General features: G+C 51.1%; 1 protein-coding gene across 3 annotated transcripts in view; it reads right to left on the reverse strand.

Annotated features, from left to right (window-relative positions):
* Positions 1 to 5010: 5010 nt before the first annotated feature.
* ATCAY (ATCAY kinesin light chain interacting caytaxin) overlaps positions 5011 to 26204 on the reverse strand; it is a 40604-nt gene continuing 19410 nt past the window's right edge. For 2 of the 3 annotated variants that reach the window (XM_086410143.1, XM_086410144.1), the window contains 10 exons: positions 21849 to 22070; positions 20145 to 20330; positions 19642 to 19744; positions 17594 to 17725; positions 16568 to 16654; positions 14627 to 14725; positions 13881 to 13916; positions 10255 to 10326; positions 8930 to 8962; positions 5011 to 6785 (listed from right to left, as the gene is read on the reverse strand). In XM_086410143.1, coding sequence (XP_086266269.1) covers positions 6776 to 6785; positions 8930 to 8962; positions 10255 to 10326; positions 13881 to 13916; positions 14627 to 14725; positions 16568 to 16654; positions 17594 to 17725; positions 19642 to 19744; positions 20145 to 20330; positions 21849 to 22070 — 980 coding nt within the window. In that variant the 3' untranslated portion in view covers positions 5011 to 6775. Of the gene's footprint in view, positions 6786 to 8929; positions 8963 to 10254; positions 10327 to 13880; positions 13917 to 14626; positions 14726 to 16567; positions 16655 to 17593; positions 17726 to 19641; positions 19745 to 20144; positions 20331 to 21848; positions 22071 to 25799; positions 25975 to 26204 lie in introns of all 3 variants that reach the window. The other variant, XM_086410142.1, reaches the window with a different exon arrangement.

Raw genomic sequence — 26204 nt, forward strand, 5'->3', positions numbered from 1 at the left:
TCTGCCACTTGTCACATGGGGGAGCTCAGGCGCCACCTTGGCCTCTCTGTGCCTCACTGTTCCCATCTGTATAAAGGGAGGCTGCTGGCTCCAAGCAAGGGAGGGAAGATGTCTATGACTTTGGGCTCTGGCTCCCAGGAGTATGAAGGGAGGATGCCCTGCCCTGCCCACTCCTGACCCGCCCCTCAGCAGCCAAATTTGCCGCCAAAGGGCCTTTGCACATGCCATTGTCTTTTCTGGGATCCACCCCTCCCCTTACCCAATCCTCCTCCCTCAGGCTAGCTTTGACTAAGCCATCCTGCATCAGTTTGGACCTCCCCTCTTCCAGGAAGACTTTCTGGATCCCCACCGCTTCTCTCCACATCATGAGTTCCCCCCAGGGCAGGCAGGGCCATGCATGTCTTGTTTTCTGATGTATCCCCAGCGCCTACCAAGGTCAGGTCCGCTACTGGTAGCGTCACGTCCTCCCTAAATAGTAGCAGAAGGAATGAATGAAACTGGAAGGGCCAGGAGATCTTTGAACCCAGCCAATGGCTTCCTAGGTCGTGCTCGTGATAAAGAACCCCCCTACCAATGCAGGAGACCTATGAGGCTCAGGTTTGATCCCTGGGTGAGGAAGATCCCCTGAAACAGGAAATGGAAAACCACTCCAGTATTCTTGCCTGGGAAATCCCATGGACAGAGGAGCCTGGCGGGCTAGATTTCACGGGGTCACAAAGAATTGGACAGGACTAAAACAACTTCGCACGCAAGTATGCACGCTGACTGAAACACAATGGGATTTCAGTAAGAATCCTACTAAGTCAGTGTAGCTAGACTACCCCCTTACCCTTCATGTCCCCTCCTGTGATATTCCGTTCACCTCACCTGCTTGCCTGTGCTATGTCAGGAGTGGAAACTGGCTCTATGCTCTCTCTGCCCTTCTGCAATGACTCCCGAGTACAATCCGCTTTTATGTCTTGAACTGTCAGGCACTGGTTTTTCTTTAAGCCCGCCTGCTCTGTGTGACGGCTAGAGCGAGCTTTGTAAAAACCCAGATGGGGGCTTTCCCGGTGGCTCAGGGGTTGAGAATCTGCCTGCTAATGCAGGGGACGTGGGTTCGATCCCTGATCCAGGAAGATCCCGCATGTCTCGGAGCAACTAAGCCTGTGCCCTGCCACTACTGAGCCTGTGCTCTAGAGCCTGGGAGCCGAAAGTACTGAGCCCACGTGCTGCAGCTTCTGAAGCCTGCATGTCCTAGAACCCATGCTCTGCAACAAGAGAGGCCACCACAGTGAGAAACCTGCACACCACAACTAGCGAGTGCCCCTGCTCTCTGCAGGTAGAGAAGCACCTGGACAGCAATCGACCCAGCACAGCCAAAACTAAATAAATAAAATAATACTGGGAAAAAAAAAACACCCAAAACCCAGATTGGGGGCTGTCTTTCCTGTTTTAACTCTCCTGTGCCAAACATTCCTCCCATTCTTATTTGCATTTAAAATAAGGTCCAGTGGTTAAGACTCAGGCTTCCAATGCAGGGGATGCAGGTTCAGTCCTTGGTCAGGGAACTAAGATCCCACATGCTGTTCGGTGAGACCAAAGAATAAAAGTAACGCGCTGTCCTCACCCCCAGGCCCTGCCCTCTCTGGCCCCCCATGACCTCCCTCCCCTCCTATTTCACTGGGAGGACCAGCAGTGGCTAAGACACCTGCTGGGAGGGTCAGCCAGTGGTGGGGACATAGCGACTGGTCCGGTTAAGAATTGTTTAACGGCCTCATCTAGTGGCTTCAGGCAGGACTGACCTGCTTGAAGGTCAGAGGTCAGGAGAGGTCACTGGGGGCAGTGACCCTCCGTTCAAAGGTGGCCGCCAGGGACAGAGTGTCAAATGCCCAAGACAGGGGTCTTGTCCACTGCCCACCCCCCTTTCCTCACCACTCCAGCCCCGCTGGCTCTCGGTTCCCTCTCAGCAGCGTGGCCGGACCCATGACCCTGAGCTCCATCAGCTGTCCCACAGGCGGGGGGAAAGACAGCTCCGTGTGTGACCTCTGGCCCAGTTTCAGTGGCAAGAATTTCCCGGGAGCCTTGTTGTAGGGCATGCGGCCCAACCATGGGTGACACTGACATTCCCTGGCAGGGCCCTGCTGGGAGGCCTCTGGGTCACTCACCCTGGCACATGGGCTCCCAATACAGACCTGCCTGTCCCCAAAGAGCCCAAGGTCATTGAAAGTGACCATCCCATGCCATCCTGTGAGATTCCACTGATGGGAAACATCCAGAACAGGCCAATCCATAGATACAGAGAGTGGGTTCCTAGTTGTCAGGGGCTGGGGAGTGCCTGCTGATGGGGACAGGGTCTCCAGACCCAGACAGAATACTCTGGGTATTCTGTACAACATTGTGAACGTGCTAAATGCCATTAATGATAAATTTTAAAAATAACTCATTACTCCATTTAGCTCTGGCTTTGCAGTAACACCCAGCTGTAGCCAGTCTGGCCCCAGGCCCTCTCTGTCTGCACTCCTCCAGCCAGTCTTCACTTTCCTGCTCCTGTCTCACCCAACTCTGTCCAGCCTCCAAGCCTTAGCCCTTGCCGGATACCTCTTGGCCTGCCCAAAGGCTTGGCTAACTGTTTCTTCTCTCTGTGATCTCCAATCAGAGAAAACTCTTCCTCCAGGGAGCCTTCCTGGATTTTCCTTCTGATCCCTAGTGAGGCCCCGGTTCCCTGTGTCAAACTCCCTCACCGGGCTGGGAACGTGAGAGGTGCCTGGTCCCTGAGGATCCCCAGTACAATACGGTGAATGTGCTAAATGCCATTATTCAGTGAATGAATGAATAAATGAGGTTCATAGGAACCCCCTTAAGATACTCAAAGACTCAGTGGGGTGGTAGAAAGGGGTGGGACCGTCACCTCCAGACACGGCACCCCATGACCCCAGCACCAGTTCTGCATCTTCAGCTCCCACTCCTCACCACTCCCATGCCAACCAGCCACATCTGCCCAAGGCTCCCTCCCAGTAATAGTGCACTTCTCTGTGAAGGGTACCTCGCTGGATGTCACAGGGGTGGGACGGCAGAGACAGGTGGGGTGGCATCTGTTGACTCCTGCCATCAACCTGATGGAGATTTTGTGTGAACACATGCATCCTGGTATCCCTGCCACCAGCAGGTCTCAAAATTCTGGGCGTGGACAACAGGACTCCTCTTGTGCCTGGCATGGGAGGGCCCACTCTCACCCTTTGAGGGGAAACAGTCTCCTAAGATCCTACAGCCAGCGGAGGATGTGGATCTCCAGTCATGCGATGAGATGGCTGGAGGGACAAAGCACAGGGTCACATCTCAGACCCATCCTTGAGTGTCCGTGTGACCCCAGGTGAGCCACACCCCTCTCTGTGCCTCAGTCTCCCCATCTGTGATGCCCAGAGGGGGCTTGCAAGCTCCACCCCCTTCCCCATGCCTTGCTTGGGTTGGGAAGATCCCCTGGAGAAGGAATGGCTACCCACACCAGCATTCTTCCCTGGAGAATTCCATGGAGAGAGGAGCCTGGCGGGCTACAGTCTATGGGGTCATAAAGAGCTGGAGACGGCTGAAGTGACTAAACACGCACAAGACTGGGGGCAGAAGGAACTTGAATCACAGAGAGGCAGAGCCAGAAGGAGGCCTCAGGAGGAACCCAGGTGGGCTTCCCATTCTGGCGGCAGGAGCCAGAAGCAAGACAGGCCATGACTTAAGTCACCCAAGTCGCTGTGCCCCATCCTGGCATGTGAAATCTGCTCTCTCTGCACCCTGCCCAAGACCAGAGCCACATCCCATGCACGTGGACAGAAGTCACAAACCTCCCTTCTCACCGGTGCTTTATTTCCCATAAAAATCCCCCAAAGCCCGTGGAACTGATGTCTTTACATCACGACAGTAATCATAATGAATTGTTTGTTTTAAAAACCACAAAGCTGGCTGTCGGAAGCATGGGCGTGTGAACTACGACCTTGGGTCGGGGGTGGACTTAGGGCGCACCCCGTGTGTCACAGAGGAAAACCCGACGTCCCTTCACAAGGAGGGCTCAGTGTCCACTGTTTTAGTCAAACTGCCCCGTGAATAGAAATCTTCCACAAAGCCCATTTCAGAGGGTATGGCTAGGCTCCCGCCTGAATGTGGTGGCCCCATCTGGGTGGAGCTGCACCTCAGAACCTCATGCACCTATGAAGAGGTAGCCGGCCTGGAGACCACCTCCCTGGGGGGCTCTCTCTCTACTCTGGAGGGGTCTGCGTGGCTGGGTTGGGGTCCTTGGTTCCACTTGCCTGTTGTTTGTGCTGCTGGTGGTCCTGAGGGGTGGCAGGTGGGCCACAGTGAACTGGGAGGCGGGGTGGGGGTCCGTGTTGAAATTTCTTGTTCGGCCGGAAGTTTTAGGCCACAGAATCCTTGAGGGCGGGATGGTCTGCCCCTCTCGTCCCTCTGTGGCCTCTGCACACGTGTTTTTGCACACATGGCCAGTTGTGTTCGACTCTGAGATCCCACAGACCGTAGCCTGCCAGGCTCCTCTGCCCATGGGATTCTCCAGGCAAGAATACTGGAGTGGGTTACCATTTCCTCCTCCAGGGGATCTTCCCAACCCAGGGATCGAACCTGTGTCTCCTGTGTTGGAAGGCAGATTCTTTACCACTTAACCACTTGGGAAGCCCCATTGGCTCTGCAGGCTCTCAGTAACTGTCACATTGGGTGGAATGCATCGGTTCCTATCCCCGGCTCCTTTCTCACTGTCACTGAAGCACTGTTGCTAGAAGTTACTGTGTATACTATACTGTGGATCTGTGGGCCTTGCAGGCCACATGTCCATCTCATCAGCAGAGCAGAACCAGTCACTTGAACCTGGAGTTCAACCGGGCCCTGCAGATGCCGAGGCACCTTTTATAAAAGGAGGCACTCAGGGGTGGGGCACGAGCAGACCCAGGATGGAGGGGGCTTTCAGTGCGGGGGTGGGAGTGGAGGGGAGCAGCCTGCCTTGGGCTCCAGGTAACTCATTGGAGCCGGGAACACGGATCCTGTCCTTTATTTGACATTCAGGAAACAAAGCAGAAATACAAATTAAAAAATCCCACCAGACACCCAAAGGCCCCAGCCTTGCAGGAGCAGTGCTGGGTTCCAGAAGACAGAGGCCCGAGGCCCAAGGCCCTGCATTTTCCAAGATGGGAGCCACTGGTGGGACAATTCCTGCCATGCAGAAAGCCTTGTTGTCCCTTTGCCTCAGTGCTGAGTGCCACTGTCTCCCTCCTGTCATCAGGGTAACCCTAGAGGCACGCCCTTGATGCCAAGAATCTCCTACTGGGAGATGATTGGGGTAGGGGGTCAATCAAACCTGGATGACGCCTGCCACAGAGGCCAGACACCACCCCTGTTTGACTTCTGCACAAATTTGTGGAAACAGAGGGCTTCCCTGGTGACTCAGATGGTAAAGAATCTGCCTGCCATGCAGGAGACCCGGGTTTGATACCAGAGTCGGGAAAATCCCCTGGAGAAGGAAATGGCAACCCACTCCAGTATTCTTGCCTGGAGAATCCCATGGACAGAGAAACCTGGTGGATTATAGTCCATGGGTCAATGGGGTTGCAAAGAATCGGACACAACTGAACTACTCACAATTTTCATGGAAACAGAAACTCTCAGGGTTGTAGGGGACTGCAGGGGACCACTCTGTGCAAGCACTGCTCATCCTTTTCTTGAATGCCTCAAGAGATGGGGAAGTCACTCCCTCTAGAGCCCACCTGACTGGTCTTTGGAGCATATTAGAAAAGTCTTTTTTTCCTTTCCTCCCTAAGGAAATCTGTCTCCTGTTAATGCAGGTGGCCATAGCATCCAGACCACTGCGACTTATTTTTCCCAGTGACATTTGTAACACTCAAAAGTCCAGTACCCTGTATATGCTTTCTTGTCCGTCAGTATTTCTGTGATGAGCTTATCTTGAAAGCTGGTTTCTCAGCTTCTGCTCCTGGTGGGAACCCAAGGGGGCACATCCCAACTCCATGCTAGGGGGAGGGATTGGGGAAGTGAGGAGGCTCAGCTCGGTAGGAGGTATTGGTTTGGATTGCCCTGTGGCATGGCCTCTGCCTTCAAGGGGCTGGAGAATGTTCTAGACTGAGGGAGAGGGTGGTTGCAACTGTAGGGCAAGGATGATTATCAGTGGCCCTCACTGGTGCCATGGCCTCTGATGTTCCTCAAGGAGGTGGGAGTTATAGGAGGCGAGGGGGCTGGTTTAAAGGAAAAGCTGTGAGTTCAAAGGTCAGGCAGTTCCCCCAGGACATGGTGCTGCTGGGGGTGGTGCTGAACTTCCAGGCCCGATGCCCAGGACTGCAGGGACTGTTCTGGGAGGAAAGGCACGAGGAAGAATCCAGACCCAGCCAGGGAGTCGGTGGGCATCTGTGGCTCCAACCTGGACCAGGTGACACACAAGAGAAGGATCTTGACCAGGAGTCTGTGCAGTGGGATGGGGTCTCTGAGGCCACCAAGACGCATGGGCCATGCTCGATGCTTCTTGCTCTTCTTGGCCATGAGCTCATAAGTGTGGAAGGGTGGAGAATTGGGTTCTTTTCCAGATGCGTTAATGCTCCATCATTTTTTTTAAAAAGTGTTTTCAAGCAGCTAGAAAGGATGTTGGGTTTCAGAGATGGATGGGGGAGATGGGCACCCCACTGGAGACTGGGACTTGGGATGAGGTGAGGATGAGATCCAGGGCCGCAGGGCATCCGACAGAGGTTTCTTGGCATCTGAGATCTTTCGTGTTCTCCTCTGTGCTCACGTTACTTCAGGACATGCTGAAGAGGGAGAGACATGGTCAAGTTACCATGATTGGATTTAGAGAAAGTGGAAAATGTTCCATGTGTGTGGAATTGAAAAGAATGATCTAATCTGGCTTTGGCACACTCTCAACAAGAAGAGTGGCACCTACCTTGCAAAGTCTGCCACCTGCCACCCACCTTCCAGGTGTGGTTCTGAAGGGCACCTCTCTTTGGTGCCCCAGCCAATGAGTAGGCCCCAGGGCGGGTGCCCTCAATCAGACTGGGTCAGTTTTCAATTCACCCATCTATTCACCATCCTTCCATCCACTCATCCAACCAACCATCCATCCATCCACACACTCATCCATTCATCCATCTAACCAACCACCCATCCATCATCTATCCACCCATCCATCCATCCACTTATCCAACTCACCATTCACCTCTCCATCCACTTAGCCAACCAACCATCTATCTATCCACACACCCATCCATCCAACCATCCATTTATCCATCCATCCATCCACCCACACACTCATCCATTTATCCATCCATCCAACCAACCATCCATCCATCCACTTGTCCAACCAACCATCCATCTATCTACACACCCATCCATCCATCCAACCATCCATTTATACATCCAACCATCCATCCACATCCATCCAGGCAACCATCCATCCATCCATCCATCCACACACCCATTCAACCATCCATCCATTGACTTATCCATCACCCATCCACCCATCTGTCCATCTATCCACAGGACCCATCTATCTGTTTATCCACCCACCCATATACCTGTCCATCTACCATCTACCATCCAAGCAACCATCCATCCATCTATCCACCCATCTGTCCATCTATCCATTGCTCCCAATCATTCTTTCTATTATGTATTTAATCATTTTAAAAGTGCTTGTTTTTTTATTATCTCTGCCTGAGGTTCCCCGGGGGCATCTAATTCTGCTGTTTATCTGACTTTTTTCATGGTGAATGATTTCCTTGTGTGTTGTGTGTTTGTGGATGGGGACTTATTTTCAGAATGCATAGATTGAGATGGTCTTGTCAGAAATGTATTGAGAACTTGCCTCTATTCAGTGTCTCCAGGGCAGTACTGGTTTAAGTCCATTTTTGATGTTTATTTCTCAGCTTGAGGCTTCTTGGGTCACATGGATAGTATTAAGACATGTAGCTGGCCCATGTTACAGATTTGTAGCAGAGAATGTGGTCAAGGATTAACCCTGCACATTCCAAAGAAAAGTCTGGCCCTTTCCCAGCCTCTTGGAGGCCACCTCCATGACCTTGGAATGTCCTTCTTGATAAGAGTATCTTTGTTTGCCTGGGACCTTGGGTCATGTTGGATAGTCTATGCTGACAGTGTGACTTAAGACAGGAGCTGTGGACCATGTGGTATCACCTCAACCTCTGGAAGGGTTAGAGACGAAGGTCAGCCATGTGTACAGCCCACCACGCATATGACTGACCCCCAGTAAACACCCTGGACGCCAGGGCTCCTGGCGAGCAGCACAGGTTGGTGACACTTGGTGTGTGTCACCGCACTTGGCTGCTGGGAGAATAAAGAGCTGTCCCCATGAGTGCCCTGGGAGACAACAGCCGGGAACTTGCACCTGTCTCTCTTTGCCCAGCCCCATACAGCTCTTCCTATTGCTGATTTTGATCTGTATCCACCCGTCCACTGTGATAAACCATAACCGTGAGCAGATCTGCTTTGCTGAGTCCTGTGAGTGCTTCTAGCAAACCATGGACCCTGAGGGTGGTCCCCAGGACCCGAGACACACAGGGAGGCTTTTTCTGGCATCTAGAGCCAGGCAGACACACTGAGATCAATAGTGGGCAGGTAGTGCACCCTTCAGCTGAGTTAAATCCCAGGTTTCAGGGGTCCTGGCTATGGGTGAATGTCTCAGCCAGGGTCCTCAGCCTGGGACCTCCCATCATTGCACCCCCTGGAGTTGGGCAGGGACCAGCTTCTCACTCAATCCCAGAGGAGGCCCTGTTGTCACGGTAATCATGATCTCTCTGCCTCCCTGGTGCCTCCTCCCTCCACCACCAAGTCACGGGGACTCATCCAGGCTAGGTTCCACTTAGAATGTTTCCAAAAAAACGTGCCAAGAACCACCCCTCCCCCCTCCCCCCTTCCCCCCCGGCTTCCCACACACCTCGTTTCCTGATCTTCTGTGGCCAAAGCAGACCTGTGGGAAAAGGAAGGAATCCCAGCATGAGTTGCCTGTTTGGGAGCCTTGGCATTTGGCTGTGAGCCCTATGAGGCCCAACATGGCTGCATCCTGATCTGGCACAAAGCAAGCGTCAGCATGTGTCTCCTGTGTAACAAATGAGCCAGGACAGGTAGTCACGAGGACGGCCAAGCCCCTTGGCTGCCACAAAGTGAAGTCACCAGTGTTGCCCCAGGCCCACCCGCCTGGAAGGTGGGACCCACCCACCAGGGCCTGCACAAAGGCCAGCCAGAACCTCCATCTGAGAGCAGATCCTGGTCTCTCAGGCACGTCAGTTGCCCCTGGCCCCCGTGCTTGGCCTGTGATAGATGCAAGGTGGGAGGAGGAGGAGGGGACAGTCCCGGGCTATAGCCACTTCCCTCAAAGAGCCCAAGGACAGGAGAAGAAGGGTACAACAAGCAGCAACTGCAGGAGGCAGATGGCACAGAAAGAGACAGGGAAGGACAGGGCCATGCTATCTGTCTGCACATCCCAGGGGGAGGCACTAAAGGACTTTTATAATAACAGAGTCACTGGATTAAAAACAAATTAGGAGGGGATGGGAATGGAAGGGATTGCTTAGTTGGGTACAGGGTCTCCCTCTGGGCGGAAAGAATGTTTGGGAGAGAGGTGCTGGTTGCCCAAAATTGTTGTTCAACTGCTCAGTCATGTCTGACTCTGTGCAGCCCCATGGATTGCAGCACACTAGGCCTCCCTGTCCTTCACTATCTCCAGGAGTTTGGTCAAACTCATGTCCATTGAGTCGGTGATGCCCTCCAACCATTTCCTCCTCTGTTGCCCTCTTTAGCCTTCAATCTTTCCAAGCATCCAGGTCTTTTACAATGAGTCGGCTCTTTCAATCAGGTGGCCAAAATATTGTAGCTTTGGCTTCAGTGTCAGTCCTTTCAATGAATATTCAGGGTTGCTTGCCTTTAGGATGGACTGGTTTGATCTTCTTGCAGTCCAAGGGACTCTAAAGAGATGTACTAAATTCACATTAAAATGGTTTGATGGAGTAGGTCTTGTGGTGGGGCTTTTTTTTTTTTTTTCTTCACTATGAAGCATACAGGATCTTAGTTTCTAGACCAGGGATGGAACCTGCGCCCCATGTAGTGGAAGTGTGGAGTCTTAACCACTGGATCACCAGGGAAGTCCCAAGGTGGTCTTATTTCAGCACCATAGTGACCTTAGATCACCTTCATCTGATGTTCTTTGGGCTCGGCAGCCCCTGGCAGGTGTGAGCTCTTGCCCATGGCCACCTGGACACTTACCTGTCTTCTGCCAGTCCCGCCTCTGCCTTCTCTTCAGACCTGGGCAGGACGTACTCCGGCTGCGGCCTCGCGCTGGGAACAGAAAGAGGTGAGCAGGGGTAACCAGCTGGCTGAGTGGGCTGAGGGGCTCTTGGCTCCCACTCCCCTCCATCTGGGCTGCCGTGACCTGACAGCAGTCTGGAAAGGGTTTGCCTGCCCTGGGAAGTGCCGGGGCCCAGAGGGTGGAGCAAGTGATGGGATGGTCAGGAATTCATCAAGATGAAGGCCATGGGGAGAAAGAAAAAAAAATGAGAAAAAAATAGAGAGAGAGATTTAAAAAAAGCAGAACAATAATGAAGACTAAAAGATAACAACCCCTGAGGGGTAAAACCAGACTCCAACAGCAAAGAGAGAGAAGAAAAAGAAAAAAAAAAAATATATATATATATATATAATAAGAAAAATATAAATAAGAGGGATCAGAATAATAACAAAGATTAGAAAATAACAGAATAAGAAACCACAATCACAGAAAACTGATCAAACTGATTACATAAACTACAGCCTTGTCTAACTCAATGAAATTATGAGCCATGCCGTGCAGGGCCAAGCAAGATGGACAGGTCATGGTGGAGAGTTCTGACAAAACGTGGTGCACTGGAGAAGGAAACGGCAAACCACTTCAGTATTCTTGCCTTCCCCATGAACAGTATGAAAAGGCAAAAAGATATGGCACTGAAAGATGAACTCCCCAGGTCGGTAGGTGCCCAATATGCTACTGGAGAAGAGTGGAGAAATAACTCCAGAAAGAATGAAGAGACAGAGCCAAAGCGAAAAAAAACCCCAGCTGTGGCTGTGACTGGTGATGGAAATAAAGTCTAATGCTGTAAAGAGCAGTATTGCATAGGAACCTGGACTGTTAGGTCCATGAATCAAGATAAATTGGAAGTGGTCAAATAGGAGATGACCAGAGTGAACATAGACATTTTAGCAATCAGCGAACTAAAATGGACTGGAATGGGTGAATTTAACTCAGATGACCATTATATCTACTACTGTGGGCTAAGAATCCCTTAGAAGAAATGAAGTAGCCCTCATAGTCAGCAAAAGAGTTCCAAATGCAGTTTTTGGGTGCAGTCTCAAAAATGACAGAATGATCTCTGTTCATTTCCAAGGCAAAACTTTCAATATCACAGTAATCCAAGTCCATGCCCCAACCAGTAATGCTGAAGAAGCTGAAGTTGAACAGGTCTATGAAGACCTACAAGACCTTCTAGAACTAACACCCAAAAGAGATGTCCTTTTCATTACAGGGGACAGGAATGCAAAAGTAGGAAGTTAAGAGATACGTGGAGTAACAGGCAAGTTTGGCCTTGGAGTACAAAATGAAGCAGGGCAAAGGCTAACAGAGTTTTTCCAAGAGAACGCACCGATCATAGCAAACACCCTCTTCCAACAACACAAGAGATGATGCTACATGTGAACATTACCAGATGGTCAATACCGGAATCAGATTGATTATATTCTTTGCAGCCAAAGATGGAGAAGCTCTATACAGTCAGCAAAAACAAGACCTGGAGCGGACTGTGGCTCAGATCATGAACTCCTTATTGCCAAATTCAGACTTAAATTGAAGAAAGTAGGGGAAACCACTAGACCATTCAGGTATGACCTAAATCAAATCCCTTACAATTATACAGTGGAAGTGACAAATAGACTCAAGGGATTAGATCTGATAGAGTGCCTGAAGAGCTATGGATGGAGCTTCGTGACATTGTGTAGGAGGCAGTGATCAAGACCATCCTCAAGAAAAAGAAATGCAAAAAGGCAAAACGGTTGTCTGAGGAGGCCTTACAAATAGCTGAGAAAAGAAAAGCTAAAGGCAAAGGAGAAAAGGAAAGATATACCTATCTGAATGCAGAGTTCCAAAGAATAGCAAGGAGAGGTAAGAAAGCCTTCCTCAGTGATCAATGCAAAGAAATAGAGGAAAACAACAGAATGGGAAAGACTAGAGATCTCTTCAAGAAAATTAGAGATATCAAGGGAATATTTCATGCAAAGATGGGTGCAATAAAGGACAGAAATGGTATGGACCTAACAGAAGCAAAAGATATTAAGAAAAGGTGGCAAGAATACATAGAAGAACAATACAAAAAGGATCTTCATGACCCATGGCTTAACTGTGCAGAGGATAAGGCCCAGGTCCCCAGGAGGATCCCCAGGGCCCTGGGCAGGGGAACAGCAGATGGATTCCCCTCTCTTCCACACCCAGGGGGACTCCTGCTCTGTCTCCTCTCTCACCTGCACCCACAGGACCTACATGGGCAGAGGGTGCCCTTGGAAGTATCCCTGGAGGACAGAAGGGGTCCCAGAGAGTGGAGGGGGCCCGGAGGGAGGTGGGCCCTGGAGGATGGAGGGGGCCCTGGGAAGGAGGAGGGAACTGGAGGATAGCGTGGTTCCCAGATGGTGGAGGGCCCTTGGAAGGGAGAAGGAGGGGGCATGCAGAGTATGGGGACCCTGGATGGTGGAGGGTTTCCTGAATGGTGGAGGGCTTGGCCTGGAGGGAGCAGAGACCCTTGAGGGCAAGAGGGGAACCCTGCAGAGCAGAGGGCCCAGTCCAGAGGACAGATTGGGGTCCCCAGAGGGATGAGGGGTCTCCAGAGGTGTAACAGGAGGGAAAGGGGCAGGGCACAACTTTTGAAAGAATGACATAGCCCAAGGACACAACATAAACCAATAAGAATCAAATAGGTCCAAGAAGGGAGACAAGGGGACTTTGATTAGACCTTGATCCTCGATCTGCAAGCTAAATGACACACCCAGAGGCACCACCACAGTTCCAAGGCACTGTCAAAAGACCAAGGAGTGGGCAGTTGCCCAATTCCTGGAAATCTCCACTCTTTCCCCAAAATAGTTGGAATAATCCTCCCACTCGTTAGCCTATGAAATTACCCACCCTATAAAAACTAACCACACCACATTTCATGGCCGCGCTTGCCCTCTGCAATGGCCCACACTCTGTCTGGGGAGTGTACTTCTCTCTGCAACTGTGTAAATCCACCTCTTACCTGTCACTTTGTCTCTCACTAAATTCTGTGGTGAGACATCAAGAACCCGAGTTTCATCAGGTCCTGAAACAAGGCACTGTGGGTTTTGGCTGGGTTCGAGTCCCAATCTGACATAAATGGTCTCAGAGGGAGGAGGAAACTGGAAAGCAGGGAGTGGAGGGGGACCTGGGGGTGAGCCCCAGAGGGTGGACGAGACCAGGAGAGTGGCCTCCTGAAGGGTGGAGGGCTCAACCTGGGGGCCTTAGGAGGCTCCCCAGGGCTGAGCCCTCACTGTCACCAGCATCATTAGAAGGTCTCTACCGAGCCCACTATTTTTGCCCAGTGGGCTACGCTGATCCTAATTCCTCATGATAACCCGCAGGATGAACTTTTCACTTGTCTAATATTATGCTGAGACTGAGCAGGGGAGCCTGGATTCCAGCCTGGGTCTGACTCCAACACCTCTAGAGAAGGCAGGGCTTTGAAACATGCGTGCGTGACATGGGTCCCAGCTGAGTTGAAGCCGCTGGCTTCCCCCAGCCTTGACCCAGCTCAGCGGCAGCCCCAGCCCGGCCAGAATACGGGCTGCTCCGCACATACCTTTCTCTCCTGGCCTTCAGCCGTTCCTCCTCGTACCTGGAAGACAGAAAAAGGAGAAGGCTTAAGAGGTGGCTTGGGAATCCCCTCCACTCTGGGAACAGGAAAGCAGTCTCACTGTCACATCTGAACACATGCCAGGCTTCAGAGCAAACAGGATAGCCTGCAGCTACCTTACAAAGCCCCACCTCACCCCACCTCAGGGCAGGGATAGCTGTTTTACTGGCATATTCCAGTGTCTGGTGTTGCTGCAACTCAGCAGACATTTCTAGCATCTGCCCTAAACAAAGCCAGGATAAAGCAATTAATTATTAACGTGGCTTTGTCTACAGACACTGCCCCGCCCCCCCCCCCCCCCCCGCCACAAAGGGCCAGAGAGTCAATATTTTCAGCTTTTCATACCAGTCTCTGTGGCAACCCCTTGATTCTGTTGTAGCTTGAAAGCAGCCATGGATGGTTTGTAAATGGACAAGTGTAGCTGTGTGCCAATAAAACTTTATTTATAAAGACAAGCCAGGGGCCAGGACTCACTGGCCCCTCTGCCTACACTAGAGGAGCCAGGTCTGCTGTGTTCTGTCATTTCACAGGTGCCTGTTTCACTCTATTTTCCTCTGTCTTGCTCTCCCACTCAGGTCTGGTTCTCTGGCAGCCTGACTGGGCAGAGCATGGGAGGTTGGGAGATAAGCAGCTCTGGGGATGGATGATGTGGATGGAGGTGGGGCGGCGCTCCCACGGCGCAAGACACTCACTGTAGCACACAGTCTGGGATCTGCACGTGCTCCATGGGGATGAGCTGCTCCAGATCTTCCAAGCTGTGCACATACTGGATCTTGTTGATGAACTTGACGCTGGTGGGAGGAGAAGGAGGGACACGTCTGAAAGCCAGCCCTTGGGGTGGTGACTCAGGGTCAGAGGGAGCGATGGCAGCCAGGGATGTACATGCAGCCCTATTCCAGGAGGCCCCAGCACACTCACCCAAACCTCCCTCTCAGCCCATGCCAGACCTCATCCCCTGCCCCTGGTGCGGGTACAGAGCAGAACCTGGGGTCTCTGCCTGCAAGAAGGGAAGGCTCCTGAGCCATGTGTCTGACACCAGTCTCCGCTGAGCAGAGAGTTGTTGTTCAGTCGCTCAGTTGTGTCTGACGCTTTCAGATCCCATGAACTGCAGCACACAGGCCTCTCTGTCCTTCACTATCTCCCTGAGTTTGCTCAAACTCACGTCCATTGAGTCGGTGACGCCATACAACCATCTCATCCTCTGTCACTCTCTTCTCCTCCTGCCATCAATCTTTCCTGGCATCAGGGTCTTTTCTAATGAGTTGGCTCTGCATCAGGTGGCCAAACTACTGGAGCTTCAGCTTCAGCATCGGTTCTTCCAGTGAACATTCAGGGTTGATTTCCTTTAGGATTGACCGGTTTGATCTCCTTGCAGTCCAAGGGATTCTCCAGAGTCTTCTCCAGCACCACAATTTGAAGGCATCAATTCTTCGGTGCTCAGCCTTCTTTTTGGTCCAACTCACACCCGTACATGACTACTGGAAAAACCATAGCTTTGACTATATGGACTTTTGAGCAGAGAGGAAAGGAAGGAAGAAAGCAGAGAGGGATGAGATGCTATTAATATCAGACTCCAGGCTCCATCTTCCCCAGGAGGTGCTCCTCTGTGTCAGTCTTCCCAAGAACACTTTCATGGCACCATCGTCACTGTCTGGTGGCACCAGTAGTCACTTGGGCATGAGGCAGGTGCACGTGGGCACTGCTGATTCATCTTCCACTCTTCCAGGGTGAATGGCTTCTCCCTGTCCAAATCCAGCTCTGGCCACTGGCTACTACTGACGTGACTGATCACCAGCTTGGGGCTTTGAACTCGTGATTTTTTTTTAAAAAACATTACCTTAAATCTAATTTTGGTACAATGTCAAATAAACTCCTTTTCAAGGTCAAATCAGTTTTTCTAACAATGAGTTACCTTCTCTAAGGCTAAGAGAATGTAACTGTACAATAAGTCATAAAATAATCAAATAGGGACTTCTCTGGTGGTCCAGTGGATAGGACTCCGAGCTTCCACGGCAGGGGGCCTGGGTTCGATCCCTGGCTGGGGAACTAAGATCCCACATGCTGAGAAGCATGGCCAAAAAGTAAAATAATAAACAATAAAAAAAGGAACTAAAGAGCCTCTTGGTGAAGGTGAAGGAGGAGACTGAAAAAGCTGGCTTGAAGCTCAACATTAAAAAAAAACTAAGATCGTGGCATCTGGTCCCATCGCTTCATGGCAAATAGAAGGCAAAAAGGTGGAAGCAGTGACAGACTTTATTTTCTTGGGCACCAAAATCACTGTGGATGATAACTGCAGCCATGAAATTAAAAGATGCTTGCTCCTCGTAAGGAAAGCTATGACAAAAATCTAGACAGTGTGTTAGAAAACAGAGACGTCACTTGGCCGACAAAGGTCCAGATAGTGGCCGTGTCACACGGTATGAGGGATCTTAGTTCCCCCACCATGGATGGAACCCAAATCCCCCTGCACTGGAAGCACAGAATCTTAACCACCGGACTGCCGGGGAAGTCCACTTTTAAACTGTGTAAAACAACCATATAGACTCCCAAGAGAGGAGCTGGAAAATGCTGATTAAAAAAGAAAAGACACATGACAACCCAGGTGGGTATCGAGACTCAGATCACGATCTCACCTGATGAAAGGGCGGGAGATGGCCAGAACGGTGCGGATGAACCAGGATGGGTGGACGATGATTAAGGACTTCAGGTTTTTCCGAAGTCTGTGTGGGGAGGCAGAGAGAGCAATATGGGCTCCCTGGGGGGAAAGCCCCGGGGAGGGAGCAGCTAAAGGGTGTCACCCACTCTGTGAGCCCAGGCAGTGCTCTGATGATCTCCATTGATGGGGAGGAGACTGAGTCTTGGTTAAGCTAAGCCCACCCCCTCCACCCCTGGAAGGGTCTGCAGGTGGCAGAGCTGATGTCTGGCCCTGGCTCCCTCTTGATTTAGATTCTGAGCATCTGACTGTGTGGCCATGTGCGTGTGTGTGTGAGTCACTTCAGTCGTGTCCAACTCTTTGTGACTCCATGGACTGTAGTCCACTAGGCTCCTCTGTGCATGAAATTCTCCAGGCAAGAATACTGGATGGGGCTGCCATGGCCTCCTCTGGGGGATCTTCCCGACCCAGGGATTGAACCCACATCTTTTATGTCTCCTGCACTGGCAGGTAGGTTCTTTACCACTAGCGCTACCTGGGAAGCCCTTGCATGGCCACATCACCTCTCCTTCCTGAAAGATTTTCTAGGGCCCCCAGTTCTAAGCACCTGCTACGGGTGAGTTGAACTGCAGGGGTCTTTGTCTGGTCTCCCTCTTTGTCTGGGAGCAGGATCACTGCAGGGGTCATTAGCTAAGGTGAGATCATATCCCAGCAGGGCCTGCCCCCTAACCCACAGTCACTGGGGTCCTTATAAAAGGGGGCATTTGCACACAGGCGTGCACAGGGCCGGTTCTCCCTCACAGTTCCAGAAGGAACTGACCTTGCAGACAACTTGACCAAAGACTTCTAGCTTCCAGAACTAGGAGACAACACATGTCTGCTGTTTAAGCCGCCCAGTCTGGTGCTTTGTTATGCCCGCCCCAGCCGCGCCCTTTCAGAGTTGGGGGGACTTCAGTGCGCGGGTCCCACCGCACGCTGAGGCCGTCCCCCAGCCCCATGCACTCACCTCCGGTCGATCATCTGGTAGCACTTTTTCAGCCAGCCAATGCCCGGCATCCTCCGCCGGGGCGTGGCGCCATTCAGGTACACGATCATGTAATCTTCTGCCACGAGGAGCTCCAGGCTGCTGATGACGTACCTAGTCACGAGGCACAGAGGACCGGGGACCCGGAAGGACTGGCTCAGAGTCAGGAAGCCCAGTTCCCCGGGACTAGGTCCTGTGGCCCCCGTCCTTTCTGTTTCTACCTGCCCTGGCTGTGTCACACCTGTTCAGGTGTTGTTGGCTGTCCTGGCATGCTCAGCAGGATAGCGGGGGAGGGGAGCAGAGGACTCCCAAACACCCCCAAATCGGGGTCAGTGGGCACAATGATAGTAGTAGTTACTATCTTACTGAGGAGTTTTGTTTGTTTTTTTAAACTGAGTCCCTTGGACTGCAAGGAGAGGAAACCAGTCGATCCTAAAAGGAAATCAACCCGGAACATTTTGTTGGAAGGACTGAAGCTGAAGCTCCAGTACTTTGGCCACCTGATGGGAAGAGCCCACTCATTGGAGAAGACCCTGATGCTGGGAAAGATAGAATGCATGAGGAGAAGGGGACCACAGAGGATGAGACGGCTGGAAGGCATACCAACTTGATGGACATGAATTTGAGCAAATTCCAGGAGACAGTGGAGAATGGGGAAGCTTGGCGCCCTGCAGTCCACGTGTTGGAAAGAGTTGGACACAACTTAGCAACTAGACAACAATTTTTTTGAGTGTTTACTAGGTGCCAAGTGATTTATACTCTTGAACTCATCTAATGGCTCCATTAATTCTGGAATGTAAGTTTCAACAGCCCCAGATGCCCTTGGGGGACTAAAGAACAATTTTTTTGAGTGTTTACTAAGTGCCAAGTGATTTATACTCTTGAACTCATCTAATGTCTCCATTAATTCTGGAATGTAAGTTTCAACAGCCCCAGATGCCCTTGGGGGACAAACACCCACAGCCAGTGGTCCACTGCACCTGACTTCAGGGACCTGGGGTCCATCCGAGCCCTGTCTCCCCTTAAGTGATTTCAGAAGAATCTTCTCCTCTTTCAGCCTCCACTTCCCCATCTGTAAATCAGGGAGACTGGGCTCCTTGGTAAGTCAGGCCGCTTTCTGATCTGACCTTCCATGGGTACTTCCTCTTCCTCTGACCCACCTGGCACCCTCAACTGCCCCCCCACCCTGCTGCCCCCCGAGGAAGAAGGAAATCTTCATAATAATGAAAATTGGAGTGATAACGATTTGCTGAGCTCTTACTGTCATCTGCCAGGTATTTTTTTTTTTTTCCACACCAGGAGGTACATGGGATCTTAGTTCTCCAACCAGGAATCAGACCCACGGCCCTGCATTAAGAACCCAAGGATGGTGTGGTCTTAACCACTGGACACCAATGAAGTCCCACCAGGTGCTTTATCCTTAATTATCTGTCTCCATCCTAGCAAAACTACCTGTGTGTCCTTGGGCAAGTGACTTAACCTCTCTGTGCCTCAAGCACTGCAGCCACAGAATGGGAGGCAACTATAACTACCCCACAGAGTCTTGTTGGGGATGGAACATGCTCTCACATACAAAGCCCTTAGCATTGTGGCTACCGCATAGTGTGCATGCGTGCTCAGTCACTTCAGTCGAGTCTGATTCTGTGTGACCCTAAGGACTGTAGCCCGCCAGGCTGCTCTATCCATGGGATTCTCCAGGCAAGAATACTGGAGTGGGTTGCTGTGTCCTCCTCCAGGAGATTTTGCCAACCCAAGGATCGAACCCATGTCTCTTGTGTCTCCTGCATTGGCGGGTGGATTCTTTACTGCTGAGCACCCCGGGTGGGCTTCCGTAAATGCCACTGATGATGACAACAGCACCAGTGAGGCCCAGCGGGCAAGCAGAGGACTCAGATGCAGGTCTGCCCGTGGTTCAGCCCTTCCCTGGTGCCAGGTAGAACCACCCAGTGTGATCCTTGCTGCCTGTCCTGCCCACCGGCTGGGAACCTCAGAACTGTGGGCAGCTGGGATGGAGTGGCCAGGTCACTTACAGGAAGAGGTTCTCCATGATGTAGTGGTAGTCAGGGGAGCTGCTGTCTGGGAGGAAGCAGGCAGCAAAGACGATAATGGCATTGAGACCTTCTCCGTAGTACCCTGTGGAGAGGCAGCTGGTGAGCAGCGCTGGACAGGGCTGGGCAGAGCCCTCTCCCAGCTCTGAGTTGCCCTGTGCTCTGCCACATGCATGCGTCTCATAGCTGGCCAGCCCCCTTCCACTCACTGCCCATACTCAGAGGACACAGCTCTGGGCCCCAGCACCCTGGCTAAAGAAGCCAGAAAACACCTTCCATGGGGGATGCCAGCCACCCTCATGGGCACCTCTGGTGTGCCCCCACATGTCTAAGCCTTGCCCCCATGTGAGTTTCATCCCTGCACACCTGGACACTATAGTTTAACATCCCCCTGGCTCAGAAGAAGAGACCGAGGTTCAGAGAGGACCACTGCTGGGCCCTCTAGTTGTTGGAGCCAGGAGGGGGCCCTCAGGGCATGGTCTCACCTCCATGGGTCACCACCCTCATGTAGGGCCGGATCATGTGTAGATCGATCCGGTGTTCCTGTTCCCCAATGATCACCGTCCTCCACAGACGCCCGTTGGCTGCGCTGCCGTCCTCCGCTGAGCCGTCCCCAAACAGATCCGCGCTGTCCCCAGGCATGTTCTTGGCAGCGGCCACGGGGGTGTCATCTGGAGCAGGGCAGCAGGGAGGGTGAGAAAGAGGGACGCCTGAATCTGGACATCTCGTCCCAGCCTCCCTCTCTGGGCTGCCTTGGCCGCCCGTGGCCACAGAGCCTCTTCCTCTCCTCCCCAGGCCAGAGGAAGACCACTCATCTCACCCTTTTGCTGGGTAGAGCCCATTTCTTGCTGGGTGACCTTGTACACATTTTTTCCCTCTCTGGGCTTCTCGGGGGTTCTTAACCACTCTTGAAATTATCTGTCTCTTGCCCAACTGTCATCCTGCAATCTTCCCACCTCAGAAAATAGCCTGGCTGTTTTCCCAGCTGCTCAGGCCCCAAACCCAGCTACCACCTTCGACCTCTTTCCCCTTCATATTTCACATCCACCCAACAAATGCTGTGCCTCTGCTTCCGTCCCCATGGACACCACCATTGCTACCTTTTAAAAAAGTACTTATTTGGTTGCGCCCTCTTTGCTGCAGCATGCAGGATCTTTAGTTGCAGCATGCAGAATCTAGTTTCCTGACCAGGGATCAAACCTGGGCCCCCTGCATTGGGAGCATGGGGTCTTAGCCACTGGACCACCAGGGAGATTCCCTGTTGCCATCTTTCTGACCTGTGTTCTTGCCTTGGAATATCAGCCCCAGTAATACCCATCCAGTGAGGCCAGTCCCGACAACCCTGCCGAAGAACCCTCCTCACCCTAGGAATCCTGGTTCAGGGTGTCTTGGGCTGGGCATTGTGGACATTCAGGGCCAGTCACTGCCTGTGGGGGGCGTCCTGGGCACTACAGGGTGTGGAGCAGCATCCCTGATCCCACCCCCTTGATGCCAGGATCCCCCCAGTTGTGACAACCACAGATGCCCCCAAATGTGGTCCAGTGTCCCTTGGGAGGGTTGAATTGCCCGAATGAGCCCCCCTACCCTTTCCCATCACCTATTTCTCCCACAGCACCAGCGACCAGGTGCAATTACCTTGTGTCCATTTGTTCTGTTACCCAGAGCCCTGCTTTCTGACTGCCCTGAGAGCAGGCAGGCACCGTGTTTTCCCGACGGATCCCTGCCCTCTCTACCCTACCTCCACATGGCAATCAAGACTCACTTCACGTACACTTGTGGAATCAGGGGGCGGCCCCTCCTTCTGGTCTTGATCACTTTTGATCAAGTGAATTGGGTGAAAGACAAGTCTCCCAGCAAAGTCCACAAGTCCACGAGAGAATGCACGTGGAGTCCCAGGGCCTGTTTTGGGAGTCTTGGGTTGGAAGCCCTGCCCCAGGCCTTCCCTGGTGAGCCAGTGGTTAAGATTCCATGCTTCCAATGCAGGGGAACAAGTTCCATCCCTGGTCTGGGAACTAAAATGCTACACAGCATGGCCAAAAAAAACCCCAAAAAACAACAAAAGAAGCCCTGCCCACCTTGAACCTCTGGGAAGGTGGGGGGGGGACTCTGGCAAGATGGCCCCAGAAGCTGAGAGGAGCACTGGGGTCTGATTTGGGGATTGGGTAGGGACGGTAAGCGACCGACCTCACCTTCCCACTCCAGCTCATTGCCATTCCCCAGGAACTCCAGTGAGTCAGTCTCATCAGGGGTCTCAATGTCATCCACGTTGATGTCCAGGTCATCGGGGGTGTCCAGGAAGTCATCTGACAGCAGGGAGCCCTCACTCTGGTCCAGGGAAATGTTGATCTCAGGGGCCACCAGCGTCTTTCGCTTACGATGAGCCCCGTTGAAGTTCAGCGTGTTGGGAGGGGCTGTGGGGGAAAGGGAAAACGGAAAGTCAAAGCAAAACCAGTCGCTTGTTTTTTCTTCCCCTTCTCCTTTTCCAGACCCTACAGAGATCTGCTCTGCCCTTCCGTGGGGAGTGCTTAGAAATCAGACAACATCCTCTCACAGCAGCAGTTAATGGAACCATCCAGCTCGGAGGTCAAGGGCAGACACTTGGACATTGGACAGTCCTGGGTTCAGAGCCTGACCTTGCTACCCACCAGCTCTGTGACCCTGCAGTGCCACCTTGCTCTGAGCTTGACTCAGTTTTACCATCTGCAAAATGGGACTCACAGGTGAGTTGAGCCAAGGTCAAACAATGACATGGAGATTAGACCCCAGGCAGCCTGGTCTCCAGATTGAGCTCCAGATCTGCCAGTATCTGCGCCTTTTGTTCCTTCTCGCTAAGGCTGATGGAGAATGTCCGAGTTCTGCTTTTTGTCTTTCTGGGATGTATGACTCTAACAATTAACTTTTGGTGATCACATAACACAGGCCAGGCCCTAGCCCACATTTTCATGTTCTGACTTCTCTAGACAGATACATGTGTTCAGTCATGTCTGACTGTTTCCCACCCCATGGACTGTAGCCTGCCAGGCTCCTCTATCCATGGGATTCTCCAGGCAAGAATATTGAAGTGGGTTGCCATGCCCTCCTCCAGGGGATCTTCCCGACCCAGGGATCGAATCCGTGTCTCTTGTGTCTCCTGGATCTCCTGCATTGGCAGGTGGATTCTTTACTGCTGAGTCAGTTGCAACCTTGCTACTGACCCATTGGACAGATGAGCAAACTGAGGCACAGGGAGGCAGGATCTTGCTATGTCACTCTGAAGCCCATGGGGGTGGATATTCCCCATGGTTTGGACCACTTCCTCCTAAAGACTCTTAGCCTGGACTCTGGTCTCCTTATAAAAGGTGGTTTCACCTCCTGGGCTGTCCCCAAGGGGTTAAAACCATCTAACAGCCCTTGGAGCAGAGCTAACCCCTCAGGCTTATGGGGTTTACAAGGGGAGGAAAGCCACCCCCTCCCCCAAAGGCAGCTCTGGGAAAAGAGGCTGACCTTCCAGAGACCCCAGAAATTCTCCGTTTCATTACATAGCCTTTGAAGACAAAATCAATAAACGAGTCAGAGAGTCCCTCACCAACTCAATGGACATGAGTCTGAGCAAACCCCAGGAGACAGTGAAGGACAGGGAATCCTGGTGTGCTGCAGTCCATGGAGTCGCAGAGAGTTGGACACAACTGAGCGACTGAACAACATCAAGGAGAATCTCGCCCCTCTCTTATATTGGATGACATTCATAGATCCATAATTAAGTGGACCACATTTTTTAAAAGTATTTATTTTTATTTATGTATTTGATTGTGCTTTGATCGGTCTTACTTGCAGCATGTGGGATCTAGTTCCCTGACCAGGGATCAAACCCATGTCCCCTGCATTGGAAGCTTGGAGTCAGCCAATGAACCACCAGGGAAATCCTTGGACTACCTTTTGTTTTCATTTTGAATCTCATATTTTTTTTTTTTCACTTTGAATCTCTTGATCCATAAGCAACAGGTCAGACTGCTTCGAGAGACACTGCGGTATAGAAATATGCATTTTGGCAAAAAATTATAAAGACGCAAGTTACAGACCTCCCTTGTGGTCTAGTGGTTAGGAATCTGCCTGCTAATTCAGAAGACACAGGCTCAATCCTTGACCTGGGAAGATCCCACATGCCTCAGATCAACTAAGCCGAAGCACCACAATTACTGAGCCTGCACTCTAGAGCCTGTGCTCTGCAATAAGAGAAGCCACCACAGTGAAAAGCCTGCATATTGCAAATAGAGAATAGCCCTCGCTTGCTGCAACTAGAGAAGGCCCTTGCACAGCAATGAAGGCCTCAGATCAGATCAGATCAGATCAGTCGCTCAGTCGTGTCCGACTCTTTGCGACCCCATGAATCGCAGCACGCCAGGCCTCCCTGTCCATCACCAACTCCCGGAGTTCACTCAGACTCACGTCCATCGAGTCAGCAATGCCATCCAGCCATCTCATCCTCTGTCGTCCCCTTTGCCTCCTGCCCCCAATCCCTCCCAGCATTAGAGTCTTTTCCAATGAGTCAACTCTTCATATGAGGTGGCCAAAGTACTGGAGTTTCAGCTTTAGCATCATTCCTTCCAAAGAAATCCCAGGGCTGATCTCCTTCAGAATGGACCGGTTGGATCTCCTTGCAGTCCAAGGGACTCTCAAGAGTCTTCTTCAACACCACAGTTCAAAAGCATCAATTCTTCGGTGCTCAGCCTTCTTCACAGTCCAACTCTCACATCCATATGTGACCACAGGAAAAACCATAGCCTTGACTAGATGAACCTTTGTTGGCAAAGTAATGTCTCTGCTTTTGAATATGCTATCTAGGTTGGTCATAACTTTCCTTCCAAGGAGTAAGCGTCTTTTAATTTCATGGCTGCAGTAACCGTCTGTAGTGATTTTGGAGCCCAGAAAAATAAAGTCTGATACTGTTTCCACTGTTTCCCCATCTATTTCCCATGAAGTGGTGGGACCGGATGCCATGATCTTCGTTTTCTGAATGTTGAGCTTTAAGCCAACTTTTTCACTCTCCACTTTCACTTTCATCAAGAGGCTTTTGAGTTCCTCTTCACTTTCTGCCATAAGGGTGGTGTCATCTGCATATCTGAGGTTATTGGTATTTCTCCCAGCAATCTTGATTCCAGTTTGTGTTTCTTCCAGTCCAGCGTTTCTCATGATGTACTCTGCATATAAGTTAAATAAGGAGGGTGACAATATACAGCCTTGACGAACTCCTTTTCCTATTTGGAACCAGTCTGTTGTTCCATGTCCAGTTCTAACTGTTGCTTCCTGACCTGCATACAGATTTCTCAAGAGGCAGATCAGGTGGTCTGGTATTCCCATCTCTTGAAGAATTTTCCACAGTTTATTGTGATCCACACAGTCAAAGGCCTTGGCATAGTCAATAAAGCAGAAATAGATGTTTTTCTGGAACTCTCTTGCTTTTTCTATGATCCAGTGGATGTTGGCAATTTGATCTCTGGTTCCTCTGCCTTTTCTAAAACCAGCTTGAACATCAGGAAGTTCATGGTCCACATATTGCTGAAGCCTGGCTTGGAGAATTTTGAGCATTACTTTACTAGCATGTGAGATGAGTGCAATTGTGCGGTAGTTTGAGCATTCTTTGGTATTGCCTTTCTTTGGGATTGGAATGAAAACTGACCTTTTCCAGTCCTGTGGCCACTGCTGAGTTTTCCAAATTTGCTGGCATATTGAGTGCAGCACTTTCACAGCATCAGCTTTCAGGATTTGGAATAGTTCAACTGGAATTCCATCACCTCCACTAGCTTTGTTCGTAGTGATGCTTTCTAAGGCCCACTTGACTTCACATTCCAAGATGTCTGGCTCTAGGTCAGTGATCACACCATCGTGATTATCTGGGTCGTGAAGATCTTTTTTGTGCAGTTCTTCTGTGTATTCTTGCCATCTCTTCTTAATATCTTCTGCTTCTGTTAGGTCCATACCATTTCTGTCCTTTATCGAGCTCATCTTTGCATGAAATGTTCCTTTGGTATCTCTGATTTTCTTGAAGAGATCCCTAGTCTTTCCCATTCTGTTGTTTTCCTCTATTTCTTTGCATTGATCGCTGAAGAAGGCTTTCTTATCTCTTCTTGCTATTCTTTGGAACTCTGCATTCAGATACTTACATCTTTCCTTTTTTCCTTTGCTTTTCGCTTCTCCTCTTTTCACAGCTATTTGTAAGGCCTCCCCAGACAGCCATTTTGCTTTTTTGCATTTCTTTTCCATGGGGATGGTCTGGATCCCTGTCTCCTGTACAGTGTCACGAACCTCATTCCATAGTTCATCAGGCACTCTATCTACCTAGCACAACCAAAAATAAATAAATAAATAAAATGAAAAAAAAAACAAACAAACCCATAAGTCATGTTTACCGAGTGTCTGCTATATGTGAGGCACTGGCATAATTTCCTGCTCTCACCATGACTTTGTGTGATGGGAAATATTACCCATTTTACAGATGGGGACATTGAGGCAGGGACCTTCCCAGGGATATGACCCCAGTCCTCTCAACTTACCCTGCCTTTTTCAGG

This window comes from Bos grunniens, chromosome 7 (genome assembly GCF_055505025.1).
Source record: "Bos grunniens cultivar Pamir isolate PY7600 chromosome 7, Bosgru_T2T1.0, whole genome shotgun sequence".
NCBI lineage: Eukaryota > Metazoa > Chordata > Mammalia > Artiodactyla > Bovidae > Bos > Bos grunniens.